We start from the raw sequence: 18,321 nt of genomic DNA, 5'->3' as shown, positions 1-18,321 counted from the left end.
CTACAAACCCCCTCTGCCCTTCAAGACATGCCTCTTAAGTCCAGGAATATGAACATTTGTAATATAGTCCTTCCAATCTATGCTTCCAACATCAAACCCAAACTTCCTCTTTTCTTCTTCTGACATCCTCTCCATCAGTCTCTCAGTGTTGCTGTTGTCAAACCTGCACCAATCAATGAATTCAAATTCACATGTTTTTCCTTTATTCGGACGGTATTTTAATCTAACCTAAATTATGGAAATTTCAAATTAGGATGAAACGGCCAGAGCATATTGCTCTAGCCAACTTGAATTAGTCCAGGTCTATTTGATCTTAAATTTAAATGAAAGACGTGTAGAAGTGGGTTGGGCCGCTTAGAATGTGCCCCTCTTGCACCCGAGTTTGATCCCGCTTCATAAATAAGAGTAGTTTCGACTATTGCTTATTTCAAAATATTTAAATGGAGAGCCACAATGCTATGTTCCACAGTGCAATGCAATACCATACCTTCCACCATAGAAAGTATACGGCTCATAAATGCCAGCCAAGTACTTTGCTTGCTCAACTGATTTTCTGCAGATCATTTCCAGCTTCTGAGACAGCTTCCCGTTTGACGAAGACAACGCTGTCAACCCGCTTTGTTGGAGGGCGTCTCTCCAAATGTGGGCAGAGAAATCTTCCATGGAGCTGAAGAGCTTCATCGATGGAACTTGGATTGGCCTGCCTTTCGCGTCCAGGCATGGCGAGGAATTGTAATGCTCATCGAGTAGTTCACTCAGTTCTTAGAAATCTAAAGGGTTTGCAACTGATGAAGTTATTTGGTAGATGTTGATGTCTTGTTTCTGAGCCATTCCATGATTTGCAATTGCCGCCAACATTGCGCTGGCAACCATGTCTGCCGGAACCTGCTAGCATGAAGGAAAATTTTATGAAAACATGTTCATTTGAGCAACATCTATTAGCATGCAATTAATAATTAAAGGTGGAATCATGCTTGCATGCACTAAAAAACAAAACATTACCCATGAAATTCAAAGCCTAGTAGATTGGTGAACCAATACTCAACTCAAAACAAAGTGAGTTGAAATTTATACCTTTGTAGATTCCTCTTTGCATAAGCAAAGGCTAATCACCCAAAGAGAGGGCCTTCATTCCTTACTTCTTAAATCTATGGATTTGGATGGAAGAATAAGTTTCTCCAAGTTCCCAAAATAGAGAACCTCTAAGTATCTTCACCAAGGTTAGATTGGAGAAGAAATGAGTGACCTTGGAGGAGTAGTATTGCTAGCTAATCCCTCCAAGGGGGCCGGCCTCTTTAGAGAGAAAGGGAGAGACATGTTATCTCCAATTTTCTCCAAAAGAAACCTTTAATGAATTTAGGTTATAAAGTCTTTTATATAGTCCCTTCAAATAAGTGACCTAAATAACCCAAAAGTCATTCTCTCTAACATGGCCGGCCATAAGGGTTTTATTGGGCTTTTGGGCCTTTGTGAATTAAGTTGTCATACAACTTAAGTCAATGGGCTTGACGTTCGAAGTCCATTGGGCCTTGAGGCCCAAAACCAACCCTTGGTCTTTTAACGAACTTTATTCGTTTGATTAATTAACATATTAATTAATCATTGCCATAAATTATTAAATAATTAAACCATTTAATTATTATTACTCATCTCCATTGTTTCTTCAATCTCCACCTTACACGGTGTACGATCCATTAGGTTCCTTTTAGCGAGGCAGTGGGCGATTAAAACCATTTCAAATCGATTGTGAATTGAAACTTACTTTCAATTCTCCCTTTAGTGATTATACACGTTTAGGGCTTCCACAAACCATGAGTGACACCTAGCAGCATATCATGGTTACCCAAGCTAATCAGAAGAGGTGGAGAACCTATTCAGTTTAGGATTACAAATGCAATACAGTCTTTCTCTAATACAATACTCTTGACCACATTGTTTGGTTTGATAGTTTATTCATGTCCAATATCCAATGTGATTCGTGTGCTTATATGATTACCTTGAATGTGATTTGGAACACCTTCCTAAATCTCATTCATACTCTGATCAGAGATTTTCAATCATATCATAGAGTATTCTCCCTCAAACGATTTGAAGGTTAGAGATCCCTTGTTGCGCATTCACTTGCCTCCATGGCTAAGTGGCTTAACCCCAACGATGCCGTGGACACCCGCGGATGGGGTGACTTTGACATAATCAAAGATCAAGAACTTAACCACAAGACAACTGTGATGCCTCAGGTCAAAGGACTACTTTGCATTATCCCAACCATGAGTTCTCATGTGACATGAATATGAGAACTCTTCGTTGATCGTGTTCAGTGAACTCATTCTCTATTGAGCACCTACGTACTTGTCTTGATGTCACACACACCAATGACTCGAGACTAATCACTCTCCCTGAGAGAAGACATAGCATGTACTGATCTTAACGGACTGTCAATGCCCAATTGGCAATCCTATGATCAGGAACGTTTAGGATGTGTCTACGAAAGAATGGTCTCATGAATCTAACTTCTTTAGATTGCATTCTCCCAATCACATATTCCTTGGACTTATCGTTTAAGCATATAACATTTATATGAGACGGCTCAAACAATAACCTTTGCCCTTTATATTTAAACTACGTTAGTTTAACTTGTGAAATGTCCGTAAAGTATCATCATATGATTGGTTTTAGGGCACATTTCCAACATAGCAGTCATGCCAATAGTGCAGCTACGATTCAGTGAATGAACGTGTGATACACGTATATACATATACACGTGTATATATAGGTGCTGCATACTTTTCTGCTACATGTTTTTCCATGTCAATGTCATAAAGCCAACATAACGATGCCGAAGAGCCAAATGGAAGAAATAAAGGCGAGTAATTACCACATCGAGTACTCCGTTTGGATCAACTAGAAAACATGTGAGCTGCCCTTTTCCATAGTGCAAAACAATCGAATCCATCATCCTGCGAAAATTGGGACAGTAAAGGTTTATTTTCAAGGCTGATGTGAATCTGAAAAATGGAGATGAAATTTATGTTTCAAGGTAAATACACACTTAAGATGTACCTATTTCCTTCCATCCAACCAGGAAATGGCTCTTTGCAAGTGCTTTCGATGACACGTACGTATCTTGCCATCCGTATTTTCGTGCCCTGATAAGATGATTGTTTCGTCGTGTTAAAACAATAATCAATGTGATTCAGATCCTAGTTTTGTCATGGTAAAAAGGTGAAGCTATTACCTTTCTAAACCCAACTCTTTCATCTTTTGAGCAACCTCATTGTTTTCATAAGCCCCTTGGAATTTAAAGCCAAATTTATTTCATTTTCGATGTCAAGGGGATAAAATCCTGGTGGGGTTTCAGATATGTGTTTTTCGGCCGCTATGCTTTCGCCAATACAAAATGGCTTCTCCATAATTCTCCCTTGCCTTTGTCCATTAACATAAGCTGAAAATGAGAGGACAAAAGCATCAGTTTTTAAGTAAAATTAGAGTTGGAAAAAGCAGTTTCGTAGAAGCACATCATAGCTTTCTGTTACTTACCGGTCGAAACTTGCAGGAAAAGCTTAAGTTTCTTGCACTTCTTTGCGAAGGCCATAAGGTGACAAGGTCCTTTTGTGTTTATATCTATAGCTACATCATATCTGCAAAGCAGAACGGTACGGAAATCCATCATAATCAAAAGAAAAAAATTCGGAGAAATTCATATACATGTAGTGAAGAATGAGAAACTTCCGGAGGTAAAAAGCCGTCTAACCTTTCATGAAATGTTGTGTTGGCTGCAAAATTTACAATTACATCAACTTCTTTCGAAATCAAACCGGCTATATCATCTTCAATGCCGAGATCTGATTCACACACATTTCCAACCACATGAACCAGCTTGCTCAACATGAAGGATTGATAAGATTTTCCATAAGTTGGTCTTAGACACTTGAACAGCTCTGCATTTATGATCTGCGCAATGATAACCGCACACACATCAGAATTGAAGGCAAGAGCCAGGAAATAGAAGAAATATGAATAGATTAGAGAATGTAGAAAATGTTGAAGAAGATATTTCTCATTCATATCTTAATTGACAGTACACATAGATATATATAGTCACAAAGACTCTTTACATAAGTGACCTTATCTTCTACAACTAATTACACAAATACCACAACTAACTATTTACTGTTGTAACTAAATTGTGACTGGTTTAGGTCTCTCAATACACCCCCTCAAGCTGAGCTTGGGATCAATGGAAGAACCAAGAGGAAGCTTGGATTTTAGAGCAGCAAATCGACCTTTGGACAGAGACTTGGTGTATATGTTAGCGAGCTGATCCTGACTACAAACAAAGTGAACCTTGATGAGATTAGCTAAGACCAACTCGCGAATATAATGATAGTCAATCTCCACGTGTTTAGTTCGGGCATGAAAGACCGGATTAGAAGCAAGAGAGATGGCTGAAATGTTATCACACCAGAGAGTGGGAGCTTGAGAGAGAGGAAAACCAAGGTCACGAAAATTTTTACAGATCCAAGTCAGTTCAGCTGCAGTGTGGGCTAGAGATCTGTATTCCGCCTCTGTGGATGACCGTGCCACAGTAGCCTGTTTCTTGGCACTCCAACTGATAAGATTGGATCCGAGAAAGACATTGTAACCACTAGTAGAACGGCGATCAAATAGACAGCCAGCCCAGTCTGCATCGGAGAAGGCTGTGAGATTAGTGGCACCCTTTCGAAACCATAGACCTTCAGATACAGTACCCTTGAGATAACGAAGAATTCGTTTGGCAGCTTGCATGTGTTGGTCTCGAGGAGCATGCATGAACTGACAGATTTGATTCACAGCAAACGAAATATCGGGACGTGTCCATGTCAAATACTGTAAACCACCAACAATGGATCGATACTCAGTTGGATTAGAGAAAAGAGGACCACTGTGATCCAATTTGTTAGAGCCAAGGGGAGTGCAGCAAGGCTTCGCACCAGCCATATTAGTTTTCCGGAGAAGATCAAGTAAATACTTTGTTTGATGGAGGAAGAGACCTGTGGAAGATCGTTGAATCTCTAAACCCAGGAAGTAGTGCAGTGGACCCAAATCCTTGACTGGAAAAATATCACTGAGATTTTGAATGAAGAGACTGCATAAGGAAGAGTCAGGTCCAGTGACTAAGATATCATCGATATACACAAGCACCATGACAGGAGTAGGACCAGGGAGAACAAATAATTAAGCATCGGAGGAAGATTGCTGAAAACCAAGCTGAAGAAGAGCTTGAAACAGTTTGTCAAACCAAGCCCGAGGGGCTTGTTTGAGACCATAAAGGGATTTCCTTAATTTGCAGACATGATGCGGCATAGTAGGATCAGAAAAACTGGAAGGCTGCTGCATGTACACATCTTCCTTCAAATCACCATGAAGAAAGGCATTACTGATGTCTAACTGATTTAGAAACCAATTGAACTGCACATCAAGGGACTAAAGGATTCTAATTGTGACTGGTTTAGCCACAAGACTGAAGGTCTCTTGAAAATCGATACCTTCCTGCTGATGATACCCCTTTGCAACTAAAAGAGCTTTAAAGCGCTCAACAGTACCATCAGGTTTCTTCTTGATTTGGAACACCCACTTGCAGCCAACCATATTGTAGGAGGAAGATGGAGGAACAAGGGTCCAGGTGCCTGTGGATTGTAATGCATTAAACTCATCTTGCATGGCAGATCTCCAATGAGCATGTTTAGAGGCTTGCAGATATGTAGTTGGAATAAAATCAAAATCATATGGAAGAGGATGTTTGGTGGCTGCATAAACTTTGGGCTTGAAGATACCAGCTTTGGAGCGAGTGATCATAGGGTGAGTATTGGAAGGGGGCAGTGACATAGTTGTTGCAGGGGAAGATACAGATGCATTAGTCAGAGAATCTGTACTGGGAGCAGCAGTAGGAGGAATGGACTCTTGAGTATGGCCAACGTGTCCAGGAGGAACACCAGTATGCTGAGGAACGGAAAGCTGGAGATCCATGGGAGCGGTAACAGAGTCTGAAGACAGAACAGGGATGGTAGGAGAAGACTGAAAAGGATATGTTGCTTCATAAAACTGCACATGTCTGGAAATATAGAGACGATTAGTGACTGGATCAAGGCATCTATATCCTTTGTGCTGTAAACTGTACCCGAGAAACACACAGCTTTTGCTCTTAGCGTCCAGCTTGGAATGAGTGTAAGGTTTGAGCCACGGGAAACATCGACAGCCAAAGACTTTGAGTCTGGAGTAATCTGGTGGCTTGAAGAAGAGTAATTCCCAAGGAGATGTAGAAAGGCCAGAGATTGGCAACCTGTTAATAAGATACACAGCCGTGGAAAAAGCTTCCACCCAATAAAGATGTGGAACATTCGAAGCAACAAGTAATGTACGGGCAGTTTCCACAATATGGCGGTGTTTTCTTTCAGCACAGCCATTTTGTTCAGGAGTGTGAGGACATGTTAATCGATGAAGAATACCATGAGCGTGAAGAAAAGACTCAAACTTAGCACCAATGAATTCACCCTCTGAATCGGACTGCACAACTTTGATTTTATTTCCAAGTAGATTTTCTACATATTGTTTGAATACAACAAAAGTAGAATAGGCATCAGATTTTGCCTTTAATGGAAATAACCAACTATATCTACTGTAATCATCTACAAGCAACAAGTAGTACTTAAAGCCACTAGGAGAAGTGATGGAGGCAGGACCCCAAATATCACAGTGTAGTAGTTGAAGACTGTGAGTACTTGTAGAACTGGCAGAACCAAAAGGAAGCTTGTGACTTTTAGCTAAAGCACAATCTGAGCAGAAAAGATCACCAGCAGGTTTGCCTTGCACGACAAGCTTATTTCCTGAAAGAACCTTGCGAAAAATAGAAGAAGATGGATGACCCAATCTTCGGTGCCAAATCTGTACAGGAGCTTTGACACTTATTAAAGCCGAGGGTGATGAGGAGGTGGGATGACTAGAGCCTTGAAGAGGATAGAAGCCATCTTCAACTCGTCCCCGCAAAAGCGTCTTCCCCGAAACTCGATCCTTTACAGTGGATCCATCAGGGTCAAGAGTCAAGGCACAATTATTATCTTTTAAAAATTGATAGGCAGATAATAAGTTGTGTTTCATAGCAGGTACATGTAAGACATTACGCAACTTAAAGGAAGTATGAGATGTATCTAAAGAAGAGATACCAATATTGTGAATAGGCAGACCTTTACCATCTCCTATATAGACCTTGTCTTCACCAGTGTAAGGAGAGGCAACAGAGAGATTTGCAATGTCATTCGTGATATGTGAGGTGGCTCCAGAATCCAATAGCCAAGATGGGGATGGTTTGGATGAGTAGTGAGCACAAAGAGCTGCAAGTTTGGCTGGTGGCACCCGTCCAAAGATCTCAGGGTTCATCCTGTCAAAGCAATCAATTGCCTCGTGGCTGGTGGAACCACATATTTGACAGGTGGTCTTGTGATTTGATGAAGAACCTTGGTTGTGAGATCGAGAGCCTTGATGAAAGGCACGAGGTTGACTTGTACGATAAGTACCAGTGGAGTTGCCACGTGAATTACTGACATTTCGATTGCCTCTGAAAAAATTGCGATTGTTCCGGCCTCTATTAGAATTGTACCGAGAAGAAGATTGAAGAGGCTGACTATATGCAGCAAATGCCTGTGAAGAAGGCGTTGGGAGCAAAGGTGCTTGAGACTGAACAGAGAATGCTTGAAAGGGCTCCGTAGCAGTGGTGGACAGAGTGTGCTTTCGACGAGCCAAGGAAAGCTCTTTGGTCAGCAACAGACCATGCAATTCATCAAGAGAAGTAGAAGACAATCGCAACATGATGAAGTCAATAAAGGACTCGAATTCATCAGGAAGACCGTGAAGCGTTGCAGCAATGAGATCACGATCAGATACAGTGGCGCCAGCAGCATTGAGAGAATCCGAAATTTCCTTGATTTGCTGTAGATATTCCGAGATCGATTGAGAGCCTTTTTGAATCGATTGAATACGAGAACGAAGCTGGTGAATGTGAGCTTCAGAGACGCCACCAAAGCGTTGTTCAAGCTTTTGCCAAAGTTCTCGAGATGTGGACACCCCTACCGTGAAGGGAATGAGATCTTCGGATAAAGTCGAGTTGAGCCAAATCAAGAGGTTTTGATCTTTTTCAAACCACTGCTCAAATGCTGGATTCAGGGAGCGATCAGGGAGAAGGGGAGCCGGACATGGCTCAGTACCGTCGACGAGGCCAAGAAGTTTGTATCGGCGCAAGATCGGAGCAAATAACGCACGCCATGGAAGGTAATTAGTGCGTTTGAGCTTGATTGGCACCATGCTACCAATATTTTGGATCGTAAGAGACATATACGAGTTCTGAGGATTTTCAGAGAAATTAGGGTTTAGCGACGGAGACGAAGAGTCAGAGGGGGATGCCATGATATACAAGCGCAAGATGCGAGAGAGAAGGAAGAATCAAAGACAGAAAACACAAGATCGATCACGAAATCAATCAAGAAATCGATCGAGAAAGAGAGAAATCGATCAAAAAATCCCCAAATCAACGAAATTGGAAGAAAACTCAGATGTATCACCAACTCAAAATTGAAAGAAATTGTAGACAAAAAAACACCATGACAGATCAAGAACAGTGATCAGAATACCAAATCAACGAAGAAATCTGATCAATTTGAACAGAAATCAGAGAAGTAGAGCGGAAGAAATGGAGGATCGAATGCCGGAAGGCTTTTGGCGATGAAACCATGTAGAAAATGTTGAAGAAGATATTTCTCATTCATATCTTAATTGACAGTACACAGAGATATATATAGTCACAAAGACTATTTACATAAGTGACCTTATCTTCTACAACTAATTACACAAATACCACAACTAACTATTTACTGTTGTAACTAAATTGTGACTGGTTTAGGTCTCTCAATAGAGAACACATACTTCAGTTTTTAATCTCTCCATTGCAGCTTCCTTGTTTTTTGCCTTGATCAAGAGAAATATCTTCCCCACATCCGGCGCTGTCCTCAATATCTTCTCGATAAGAACTGGATGTTTTTAACAAAAAGAACAAAAACTTATGCCACACATCAAAAGGGTCTTTGCTATATTCATGCAGTTTTCATCGAAATTACTTGACGATCAAAAGAATGATCAAAGACACATTTCAGTTTGTAAAGTAGTAAATATTTTTACCTTTTGCTAGAAACCCGGTTGCACCAGTTATGAAAAACCCCTTTCCTCTAAGAAATTTTAGAATTCCAATGTCGTCATGCATGTCAACCAAAGAGGTGGATGGAGTTGATGATGATCCACCAAAAGGCACCAAATCCTTCACCGCGATGTTACTCTCTTTCGGGCTCCTCTGGTCATTCGGAGTCAAAACCAGGCTTCCGGCATCCATCACAGCTACGGAAGAAAACCCGCCAGTCTTTACAACATTGCCACTACTTGACCCCTGACACAAAACCACACTCCTTTTTCTCCTCAACAAGCACCAATTCCTCTTATGATCATCACACACTCTCAAGACTATCCGGTGCAACTGCTGACGGCAGTGAGAAAGAGTTGAGGAACACAACTCCCATCACTGCCAGGAAAACTGAAAAAAGAAAGAAAAACAAAAATTAATCAAATAAAAGAGGGGAAAAAAGAGAAGGATAACAAACCAAAGTTGTTGAAGTAAAAAATGCATGGTTGGGTTGAAACCCTAGCTAAACACTTCCTATCCCAAAAGAGAAAAAGAAGCAAGTAAACTACATAAGGTTTTTATGAGGTAAAAAGATTGGTAGTTTGGATTTGGTTTTTGTAAACTTGATATTCTAGAGAGAGAAAGGAAGGGTGGAGGGAGGAGTGAGATGGGAGTTAGGTGAATGTGTGGAAATGGAGTTGGTTGTTTTAATAGGGAAGATTTTGGCACAAGAGGGGGGACTCTTTTTATGCCACCCTTTCACACATTTTTTTTACCAACGGCAAAGTTGGCGGGAACTCTCTTGGCATCTCCCCCACTATGTTTTTGATTAGCGGTTCTTTGGGTGGGGTGGGGTTTTTATGACCATTTCTGATTTTAACCCCCAAAATAATCTAGGGTCAAGAAGGGTGTGGATGGAACAATGAGAAGTAGGCCAGCCGTATATTGTGTGTGATTGTTCTCTAACTATGAGTATATAAGTTGATAATTACCTATTAGAGAGACACAATTAGTGTTTTTATTGCCAAAAACCACTTGGATTGACGACCGAACTTTAAAAATTTTTCTTAAGTTAGTCGTCTCTGAATTTTGGTGAACAAAGCCTATAAATCTCAATCAACATTATATATTATTTATCTGAAAACTTTTAATTCAAAATAGCATACAAAGCAAAATAAAGACTAAATTTTACCAAGACTAAATGATCGTCGTGCTCTATCCGCGTTGTATGTCAAATTTTCTTTTCCATAATATACTATGTAACTAGTTAGCCATGAAATCCAACAACAAAAAAAGTATGATTTATTTATAATCCGATAATGTGCTAGATTATTATCTCAAGCGTTTGTAGTCCAACGGTTAGGATAATTGCCTTCCAAGCAATAGACCCGGGTTCGACTCCCGGCAAACGCAATTATTACACTATTTATTTTTTTCTTCTTTAGTTTTCGCATTATTTTTCTTTACTCCCCCACCCCCTTAGTGTAGAGAATATTGTTTATACAAAAAAAATAATCTTGCATATCCAAAATAATCCTCACACAACCAACATGAACTTTTGTACGTGATGCATATCATAATGATCATTTTTTCTTTTCCGTTTTGTTTGTTTGTTTTTTCTTTTTAGGAGAATTCTCATTGTAGGATTTATTCATTTTGAGCAACTGATTCAGCATAACAACTCATGTTAACGACAAAGGTTTTAGTGGAGTTTTCATTGCTAAACTCAGGTTGTTCAAAAACCACTTTTTTGTTTGTTTGTTTTTTCTCTTTAGGAGAATTCTCGTTATAGGACCAATACCTTACAAGACAACCTGCGTAAAGAGTGTCACAATTTATTTGAGAAGGTAGAGGCCAAGGATATTGAGCGACTGATTCGGCATTACAACTCAATGTGAACAACAAGGGTTTTAGTGGAGTTTTGATTGCTAAACTTTGGTTGCTCAAAATCCACTTTCAAGTATGAAGAGCACAAAAACACACAAACTTTTAAATGCTTCTCTAACCACATGCAACTTGCAATAACACTCGGTACATAGCGCTTTCAAGCATGTTAATGTTGGATTAGGCATCTAAAACAAAAGCCTTATATGAAACAGATTTATCGTCAAGTGGCGTTGTGATCAATAATACAATGTCATGCGTTGAGAAACTTATACATGTCATGTGTTATTTGAACATAATGTCACGATGACGGTAAATCCATTACATGTAAATCCTAAAATAAAGTACTGAATTATTAATTAGGGCAAAAGATTGTTTACTACCCTCATGTTTCGTGGTTTTCAACATTTAGTACATCAATTTTTTTTCATCTCAGAGTCATACCTAAAATGTTAATTTTGGGACAGTTCCATACATCTGTTAGTCAAACTGTTAGTTCTCCCGTTAAGTGATGACGTGGCGCCCATGCGGACAATGACTGGGCGCCACGTGTCATTAAAAATATTAAAATAATTAATTAAATTTAAAAAAAAAAAAAAAAAACCCGAATTGCAACTCATCAGAAGAAGGAAAAACAAAAAACTCGAAGAAGAAGAAGGAAGAAGAACCCAGAAGAAGAAGAAGAAGGAGGAGGAAGAAGAAGGAGGAGAAGAAAAAAAAATTAACGAATCTGCAGAAGAAGAAGAAGAGGAGGGAGAAGGAGAAGAAAAAAAAAAAAACCAAATCTGCCCAAACCCAGTTCATCGCCATCTTCCACGACAACAGTTTTGCCTAGTCTTATCCTCTCCCATGCTTCCCACATATCTCCAACCTCTCTCCACCTGCAACCACCATTCCCATTCTTCAATTCCATTACCACGACGTCTCTGTAATGCTCGTCCACCGGAAAAACCCCTAAAATTGTTCTGGACTCGCCGTACCCACCCATAACCCAGAACTCCCTCTCCTCGCCATCCTCAACAAAGAACCCCGCGCACCCAGCCCGAAAACTTGGCAACCTGTCCATTGCAACCCATTCATTTCTACCAATGTCATACCACTCGACTAAGCTCATTCGGCTTCCAGCCGCGCTGAACAGAGTGTGGCAGATCCGTCGCCAGCGACGAGAATCCCTCCCGAATTTGGAACCGCGGCGCAGGCGAAGCTTCCGCGCGAGGTGAGCATTGGAGCAAGGAAGTCCCACGAGGAAGTGCTGAAGTCAAATCGGAAGACCGTGAAGGACGACGAGGGGCGGTCGATCGGAAACGAACGAGTGTCGAAGAGCGAGTCGCCGATGACGTAGAGATGGGGCCCAATTGAGAGGGAGGTGAAGTTGCAGAGGTCGTAAACGTGGGGATTGCAGGGCATGGGTGGGAAGGGGCACCAGGTTAGGGTTCGAGGATTGAAGAGGTAAGGGGCGGCAATGGAGGGGTCCTGGGGGAAGATGCAGAGGAGGTGGGAGAGGTTGCTGCGGTGGTAGGTCTGGCGGAGGGCGATTAGGGTTTTGGAGGAGAGGAAGAGCCTCCATCATTTGCAGGTGGGTCGAAGACGGGCCTGGTGGGAGAAGGGGATGAAAGAGAGGATCAGTGCAACGACGTCGTTTGGGAGGCCAGGAATTAGGGTTAGGGATTTGTTGATCGGAATCAATAGCGAAGAGGAGGAAGAAGAAGAAGGAGGAGATGGAGGTGGAAATCGGGTCATTTCTTTCTCTTCGGGTTCTTCTTCTTCTTCCTCCTTCTTCTGGGTTCTTCTTCCTTCTTCTTCCTCGAGTTCGGTTTTTTTTTTTTAATTTAATTAATTATTTTAATAATTTTCAATGACACATGGCGCCCAGTCATTGTCCACATGGGCGCCACGTCATCACTTAACGGGAGAACTAACAGTTTGACTAACGGATGTATGAAACTGTCTCAAAATTAACATTTTAGGTATGACTCTGTGATGAAAAAAAATTAATGTACTAAATGTTGAAAACCACGAAACATGAGGGTAGTAAACAGTCTTTTGCCCTATTAATTATCATGTTGCCATTGCATCCCAAACTTATTAGACCATTAAATTTTTCAGGGCATCCAACATGGGGGGTTATAAAAAGGTTGGCCCAAAAATATGGCTTTGAAACCAAAAACAAAATATGAACCCAATCAACAAACCATCTTGAAGCGAATTAATCATACGTTTGTTCATATTAGCGGAATTTTACAAAAAAATTTAATTTATCATTAAGGTTCTCCACGAGTCAACGAAATTTTAGTTTTACAAGCAATAACTAGATTATAGTACCTTCGTGTCGCTTGTATATAATGGAAATAATCATTTATCAAACATAAACAAATGACCTAAAATTTAGACATACCTTAATTAACAAAAATTCATGTTGCAGCTGACTCATACTGTAAAATGTTCAGTTGGACGTTTGGCGAAAATGACTAAATTCACCAAAAAAACGAAAATGATACCCAGCTTTTATACGAAAGAAATACCATTAATCACCGGACAGACACCGAAGGCAACTGCACTGAAAACCAAACCCCTGGGACAGTATACTCTGCCGGGCATCATGATCCATGCTTGCATCGATGTAGCAGATCCGGAGCTCTTCACCTGAAAACGCAAAACACCCAATAACTTACTTTTTACTGACCCCGTGTAGTATTTTGCATAAGCACGTCTTTACCATATCTACCTAGCCCCAAACTCATATATGGTACGCTAATAGACTACACTTCCCGTGTAGCTCAATCAATTTCCAATGTTATATGGTTATCACAAAAGAAGTGTTTTTGAAGCAACAGCTTCGATACATTACTTTCCATTGGCTTGACTCTTAGCATTACATGCATATGCTGTTAGCATTAAGATTGTGGGACGGGGAGAGGTATTTTATTAACAAGTGTCTGCCAGATGCAAACACTATTCACCAAAAGACGGGACCCTAAATTAATAGCCAACATTGATAACATTAAGAATTTAAGATAGCGGAACAGGTATTGCATATGATGAAGATAATGAATGTGGGGATGTAAAGACTAATTATGAAAAGACTGGTGCCCTTGGACCTATAGAAAGAAGAGAGAACTTGGTTTGTGGAGAATAGAATTGTTTTTACATTATTTCATTGAGAACGGCTACAACTTACAACTATACAATATTGTTGACCCTAAAAACTACCAAGCCTACGTGGCGCGTAGGCCGAGTAACTAATGAGCTAACTACGTCCTTCGGTTGTATGCAGGCATGCCAACTCGTCAGCCGAGCTCGGTCGAGGAGTAAAATATGTTGATGTTGCGTCGGATGCGTTGCTGACTTCTCGATCTTGCGATTGCGGTCGAGGAAAGAACACGTCTCGGCCTTTGGGTTCTAGAGCCTAAAGACAAGGCTGCTAGTTCTACGAAGTTCACAAATCGTCAGTGTCAGATTTGGTCACGGTGATTATATTCGTAAGAGTATAAGCATGCCGAATCAACACCAGACTATATGGACACAAATATTCAAAGCAAATGTACGTCTTAATCGTAAATGTGGTTCAGCCGTTAGAATGCCGAACTCTAAACCTAACTTGTGAGTATCCAATCATAAAACCACTCGGCGTTCAATGCGCCGAGTCTAGTGATTCGTAACACGTCACTTCGTCGAGAAGGCTCGTGAGATGACCTCTACCAATAAGGATTCGAAAACCCTTCTCGACCGAGACTTGGATAAATAACCAGTCGGCCTTGACGCAGTGCTGTTTATCCAAATTGAAGGTGTTTCGCGGTCGGCTGATTCTACGGCAACAGTGCTGTTTATCTAAACTGAAGATGTTCACTGGTTGCCTTCACATTGTTGTTTATCCAAACTGAAGATGTGTTGGTGAAAAAGAAAATAAAAATCTCAAGGTTGTTGAAAGGTTTCGTGTAGAGCGAGGGTTTGCGCAGGGCAGTTTGTGTGTTGAATTGGAGGGACTTGAATGTGTGTTCATCCTCTGTATTTATAGTAGCGAACCTACTTCCGGCCGAGTTAAAACCTTACCTGGACTAGGACTCCTCATCCTGATCTAACTAAGACTCGGCCAATCCTACTTTAATTAGGACTTTGAACACATCTCCACAACGAGCTAGATTCTTTCCGTGTTCCTTAGTGCCTTTAGCTTTAACACTCCTGGGGGTTTAAGGATTCATCTTTATCCAAATCAATCCTTCTAACAAAGGGACTTGATCAACAAACAACTAGACAACTCCCAGTACCTAGCTGGCCCATGATCCCCCTTACGACCTCCGGATCAAAGAGTCTCGGCTCATTTGTTACAAGTAGTTCTTTAGCATTTGGTTTTCTATTAATGCAAGTAGTTCTTTAGCATTATCAAAAGAGAAACTATTGCACAATACACATACCTGCGTCCACATCGCGTAGGGCCTTCAATCTTGCATCTGTGTTCTCTATCCATATAATGTGGGCATTTGGATCTGAAGTAAAAAAACAAATGTCAGCTGATTCAAATTTCTCAAAGCAGACACGAGGTGGATGATAGAGCCGTACAGGTGTCTACGGGAACATATGCACAATTATCAGCTTCTCCTACCGTGCGAACTACTTTATTCAATGTCTTATATCATGTTAAATTAAATTTCATTTAACATCTTGACTAAATTAGATTAACATCTGGAAGATACTAACTGGACCTAGAACTTTCATTACTTTTGTGATAACTCCATGTGCTAAGCCTAAGCAGAATATGCCCAAAACACTTATGGTATAGTTCTTAATTTCCATATTTCCTCTCCCGAGAAAAATTGCAATTTCAAATAATTAAAATAAAGGAGGGAGAAAAGTTTTACCAAAATAGTGCAGAAGCAGAAGACAAGAAGAGCTTACCACAATCATGATTATAGAACGATGGAAGGATATAAACAGCATTCCCAACAGCAGCTTCAGCATCTATAGATGCTGCTGCTGATGACAGGAGATCATCATACAGTCCCCCAACCAACTCAATTCGAAATGCATTAATGCGAATGCGTGCCAGTATGCCAATATACCATTGCTTAGTTAAAACTTCTAATGTCAAAGAAAATTATTCTCCCAAATGCTGATGCCAAGTACACATGATCTGAAAACTAAGATGGAAATAAATATTAATTTTCAGTCAGTTGAAGGATACATGACATCTGTTCATCCGTGATATTTGAGTTTCTGAAGGTACTCCTTAGCAAGCCAAACCCCGCTTCCATCTGAAAATTGTCACCTTGATGCATAAATAATCATTAATTTATTAGGAAAACTAATGAAAAGGGCTTGAAAACTTTGAGTTTTAATGATAAGGACAAAATAAAGGGTAAAGTGAATAGTACCATGATTGACTTTTTAGTGTAAAAATGTGGTTTTTCGTTAAAGTGAACAGTACCGGGTGCTTTTCGTTAAAGTTCCCTAATTTATTCTGGTAATGCCTACTACAAAGTTGTAGCAAGAAAGAGAAAAGGCAGGGAACTTTGATGATCAAAAGAAATACAAACTGTCAAGTTTTCAAGCTTTTCAGCCACCCGAAGAAGGAACCAGAATAAGCTATGCGTCCCTAATTTTTAACATATTTGATACTCTTCTTAAGACAAAGAACCCAAGAAAATTACTTTTAAGGGGAAAGACATAAGGGCTATAATTGTTCTGAAAGCATGACAAACACGCCAGGTACAAGTAAGTGAATTTTGTGCACTAGGGAAGCGGGAATAGAATTCGAAGCTCCTTCTACTTGGTGGAACGTATATAAAGAAAATAAAGTCATGATACCATTTCAACGTTCAAACTCTAGCGTCATCAACATAGAATAAAGCCAATGTACTGACCTCTGAAATCATCTCTGCGAATAAGCTAGCAGGTTGGAGTATGTCAAGAAGATTGGCAGGTGCAGCTCCCGACACGACCATACAAGCCAACCGCTTTACAAGAAGTGGGTATTTCAAACCATGGGACCTTTAGTAAGAGACAATTACAAGTAACCAAATTAATACGTAGCTAGAAGCATTTCTGACTTGTCAGACCAGGTGTAAAAACCCAGCATAACTAAATATATAAAACAAATTTGTGCAAAATTGTTATTTCCCTTTCATGTGAAATACTTAAAACAAAGATAATATTGACGCTCATCAACTAAAAAAGTATTTGTACTAGCAGTTGCTGTTCTTGTTTTTGTCAAGCCCTGTTAATGGGGCAAAAATGTCGACTTAAGAACCAATGACACCGGAAAGAAGCAAGGAAACTCTCTAATGACTTCCGTTAGATCACAAACCGCTTTAAGATGAAATCTTGATGGTTTTCCTACAATACATACATGATAAAGAAATAACAAAATTCTGCAAATACAGTGTGTAGCATGAGTAACTTCTGTAGTATAAACTATATTGTTCCATTGTCTGCAAAACAAGCATACCTGCAATAGTCATCATAAACTGACCAATCTGCTCTCATCTCAACATCATAAAAACCCTAAAAAAAACAGCAATACAACCCAAATTAAGCAAGTTCTTTCAGAGACAAAAGCTCGAACACTGGGTGCTCATAACCCAAAATTCGAACTGCCAACCTTAGCTTGCTTTTTGCAATCGTCGCTGCAAAACGAAACACGTTGTGGTTGGGAGGTGTCCGTGTTTCTGAGCTTTCTGAGGCAAAAATAACAGACCCGGTGGACGGTGGAGAGGGAAGGGTGAGACAGGACGGGCTTGGCTGTGTGTATGAGCTCGCCGTTCTCGATTTTCCGGGTGGCGAAGACGCCGCGCCCGGATGACTCTGTGAGCGCGACTTGAATCGGAGGCGGTCCGGGTCGACCTGGGTTCTCATTCCCGGCTGTGGTGCCGGAGGAAAAGAAGGAGGTGGCGGAGAGGAAAGGCTTGTATTGGGAATTCAATGTTTTGAGGCGCGAAGCCCAACGGCTATAACGGACCAGTCCCATTTTTCACTCGCAAACTTTCAAAGCTTGTGCTATATCTACCCGTACAAAAGCTTTTCCAGTTAATTACATATACATCAAACGGTGATTTTCTGCATATACATTAAACGGTGATTTGCATATTCGTAGTAATAGTCAAGTAGTGTTCATTAAATAAACCAATTGTTTCCTACATCTAAACATCTACTCGTATATTTAAGGTCTTGAGTTCAATTCTTCTTAAGCAACGAACAGATCTAGAATTCTAATATCTAGAGTTCCAAGGTAAAATTATCGAAAC

The 18,321-nt window shown here is 40.4% G+C and overlaps 1 protein-coding gene, 1 non-coding gene and 2 pseudogenes across 3 annotated transcripts; 1 reads left to right on the top strand and 3 right to left on the bottom strand.

The window, feature by feature from the left end:
• On the bottom strand, nt 1–9,599 carry LOC103413574 (fatty acyl-CoA reductase 2, chloroplastic-like; annotated as a pseudogene).
• On the bottom strand, nt 9,525–12,823 carry LOC114819975 (F-box/kelch-repeat protein OR23-like; annotated as a pseudogene).
• On the top strand, nt 10,541–10,612 carry TRNAG-UCC (transfer RNA glycine (anticodon UCC)). The gene has a single exon. It is a non-coding gene; the product is annotated as a tRNA-Gly (tRNA).
• A 569-nt stretch (nt 12,824–13,392) lies between the features above and the next one.
• LOC103429416 (histone-lysine N-methyltransferase ATXR4) lies at nt 13,393–18,211 on the bottom strand. Of its 2 annotated transcripts, none has more exons than XM_008367567.4 (7): nt 17,679–18,211; nt 17,526–17,581; nt 16,942–17,068; nt 16,263–16,332; nt 15,977–16,156; nt 15,496–15,567; nt 13,393–13,726 (listed from the first exon to the last, which is right to left on the bottom strand). In XM_008367567.4, exons 1-7 carry the CDS (start codon nt 18,042–18,044, stop codon nt 13,608–13,610), a joined length of 990 nt encoding a protein of 329 aa, XP_008365789.2. In that variant the 5' UTR covers nt 18,045–18,211; the 3' UTR covers nt 13,393–13,607. The 2 variants fall into 2 exon arrangements, with proteins under 2 accessions (XP_008365789.2, XP_070666144.1); XM_070810043.1 differs by lacking the exon at nt 13,393–13,726 and adding an exon at nt 14,187–14,510.
• Between the last annotated feature and the right edge of the window lie 110 nt (nt 18,212–18,321).

Source organism: Malus domestica, chromosome 12 (assembly GCF_042453785.1).
Source record: "Malus domestica chromosome 12, GDT2T_hap1".
Classification (NCBI taxonomy): Eukaryota; Viridiplantae; Streptophyta; class Magnoliopsida; order Rosales; family Rosaceae; genus Malus; species Malus domestica.
This window is presented reverse-complemented; position numbering and strand designations above follow the sequence as displayed.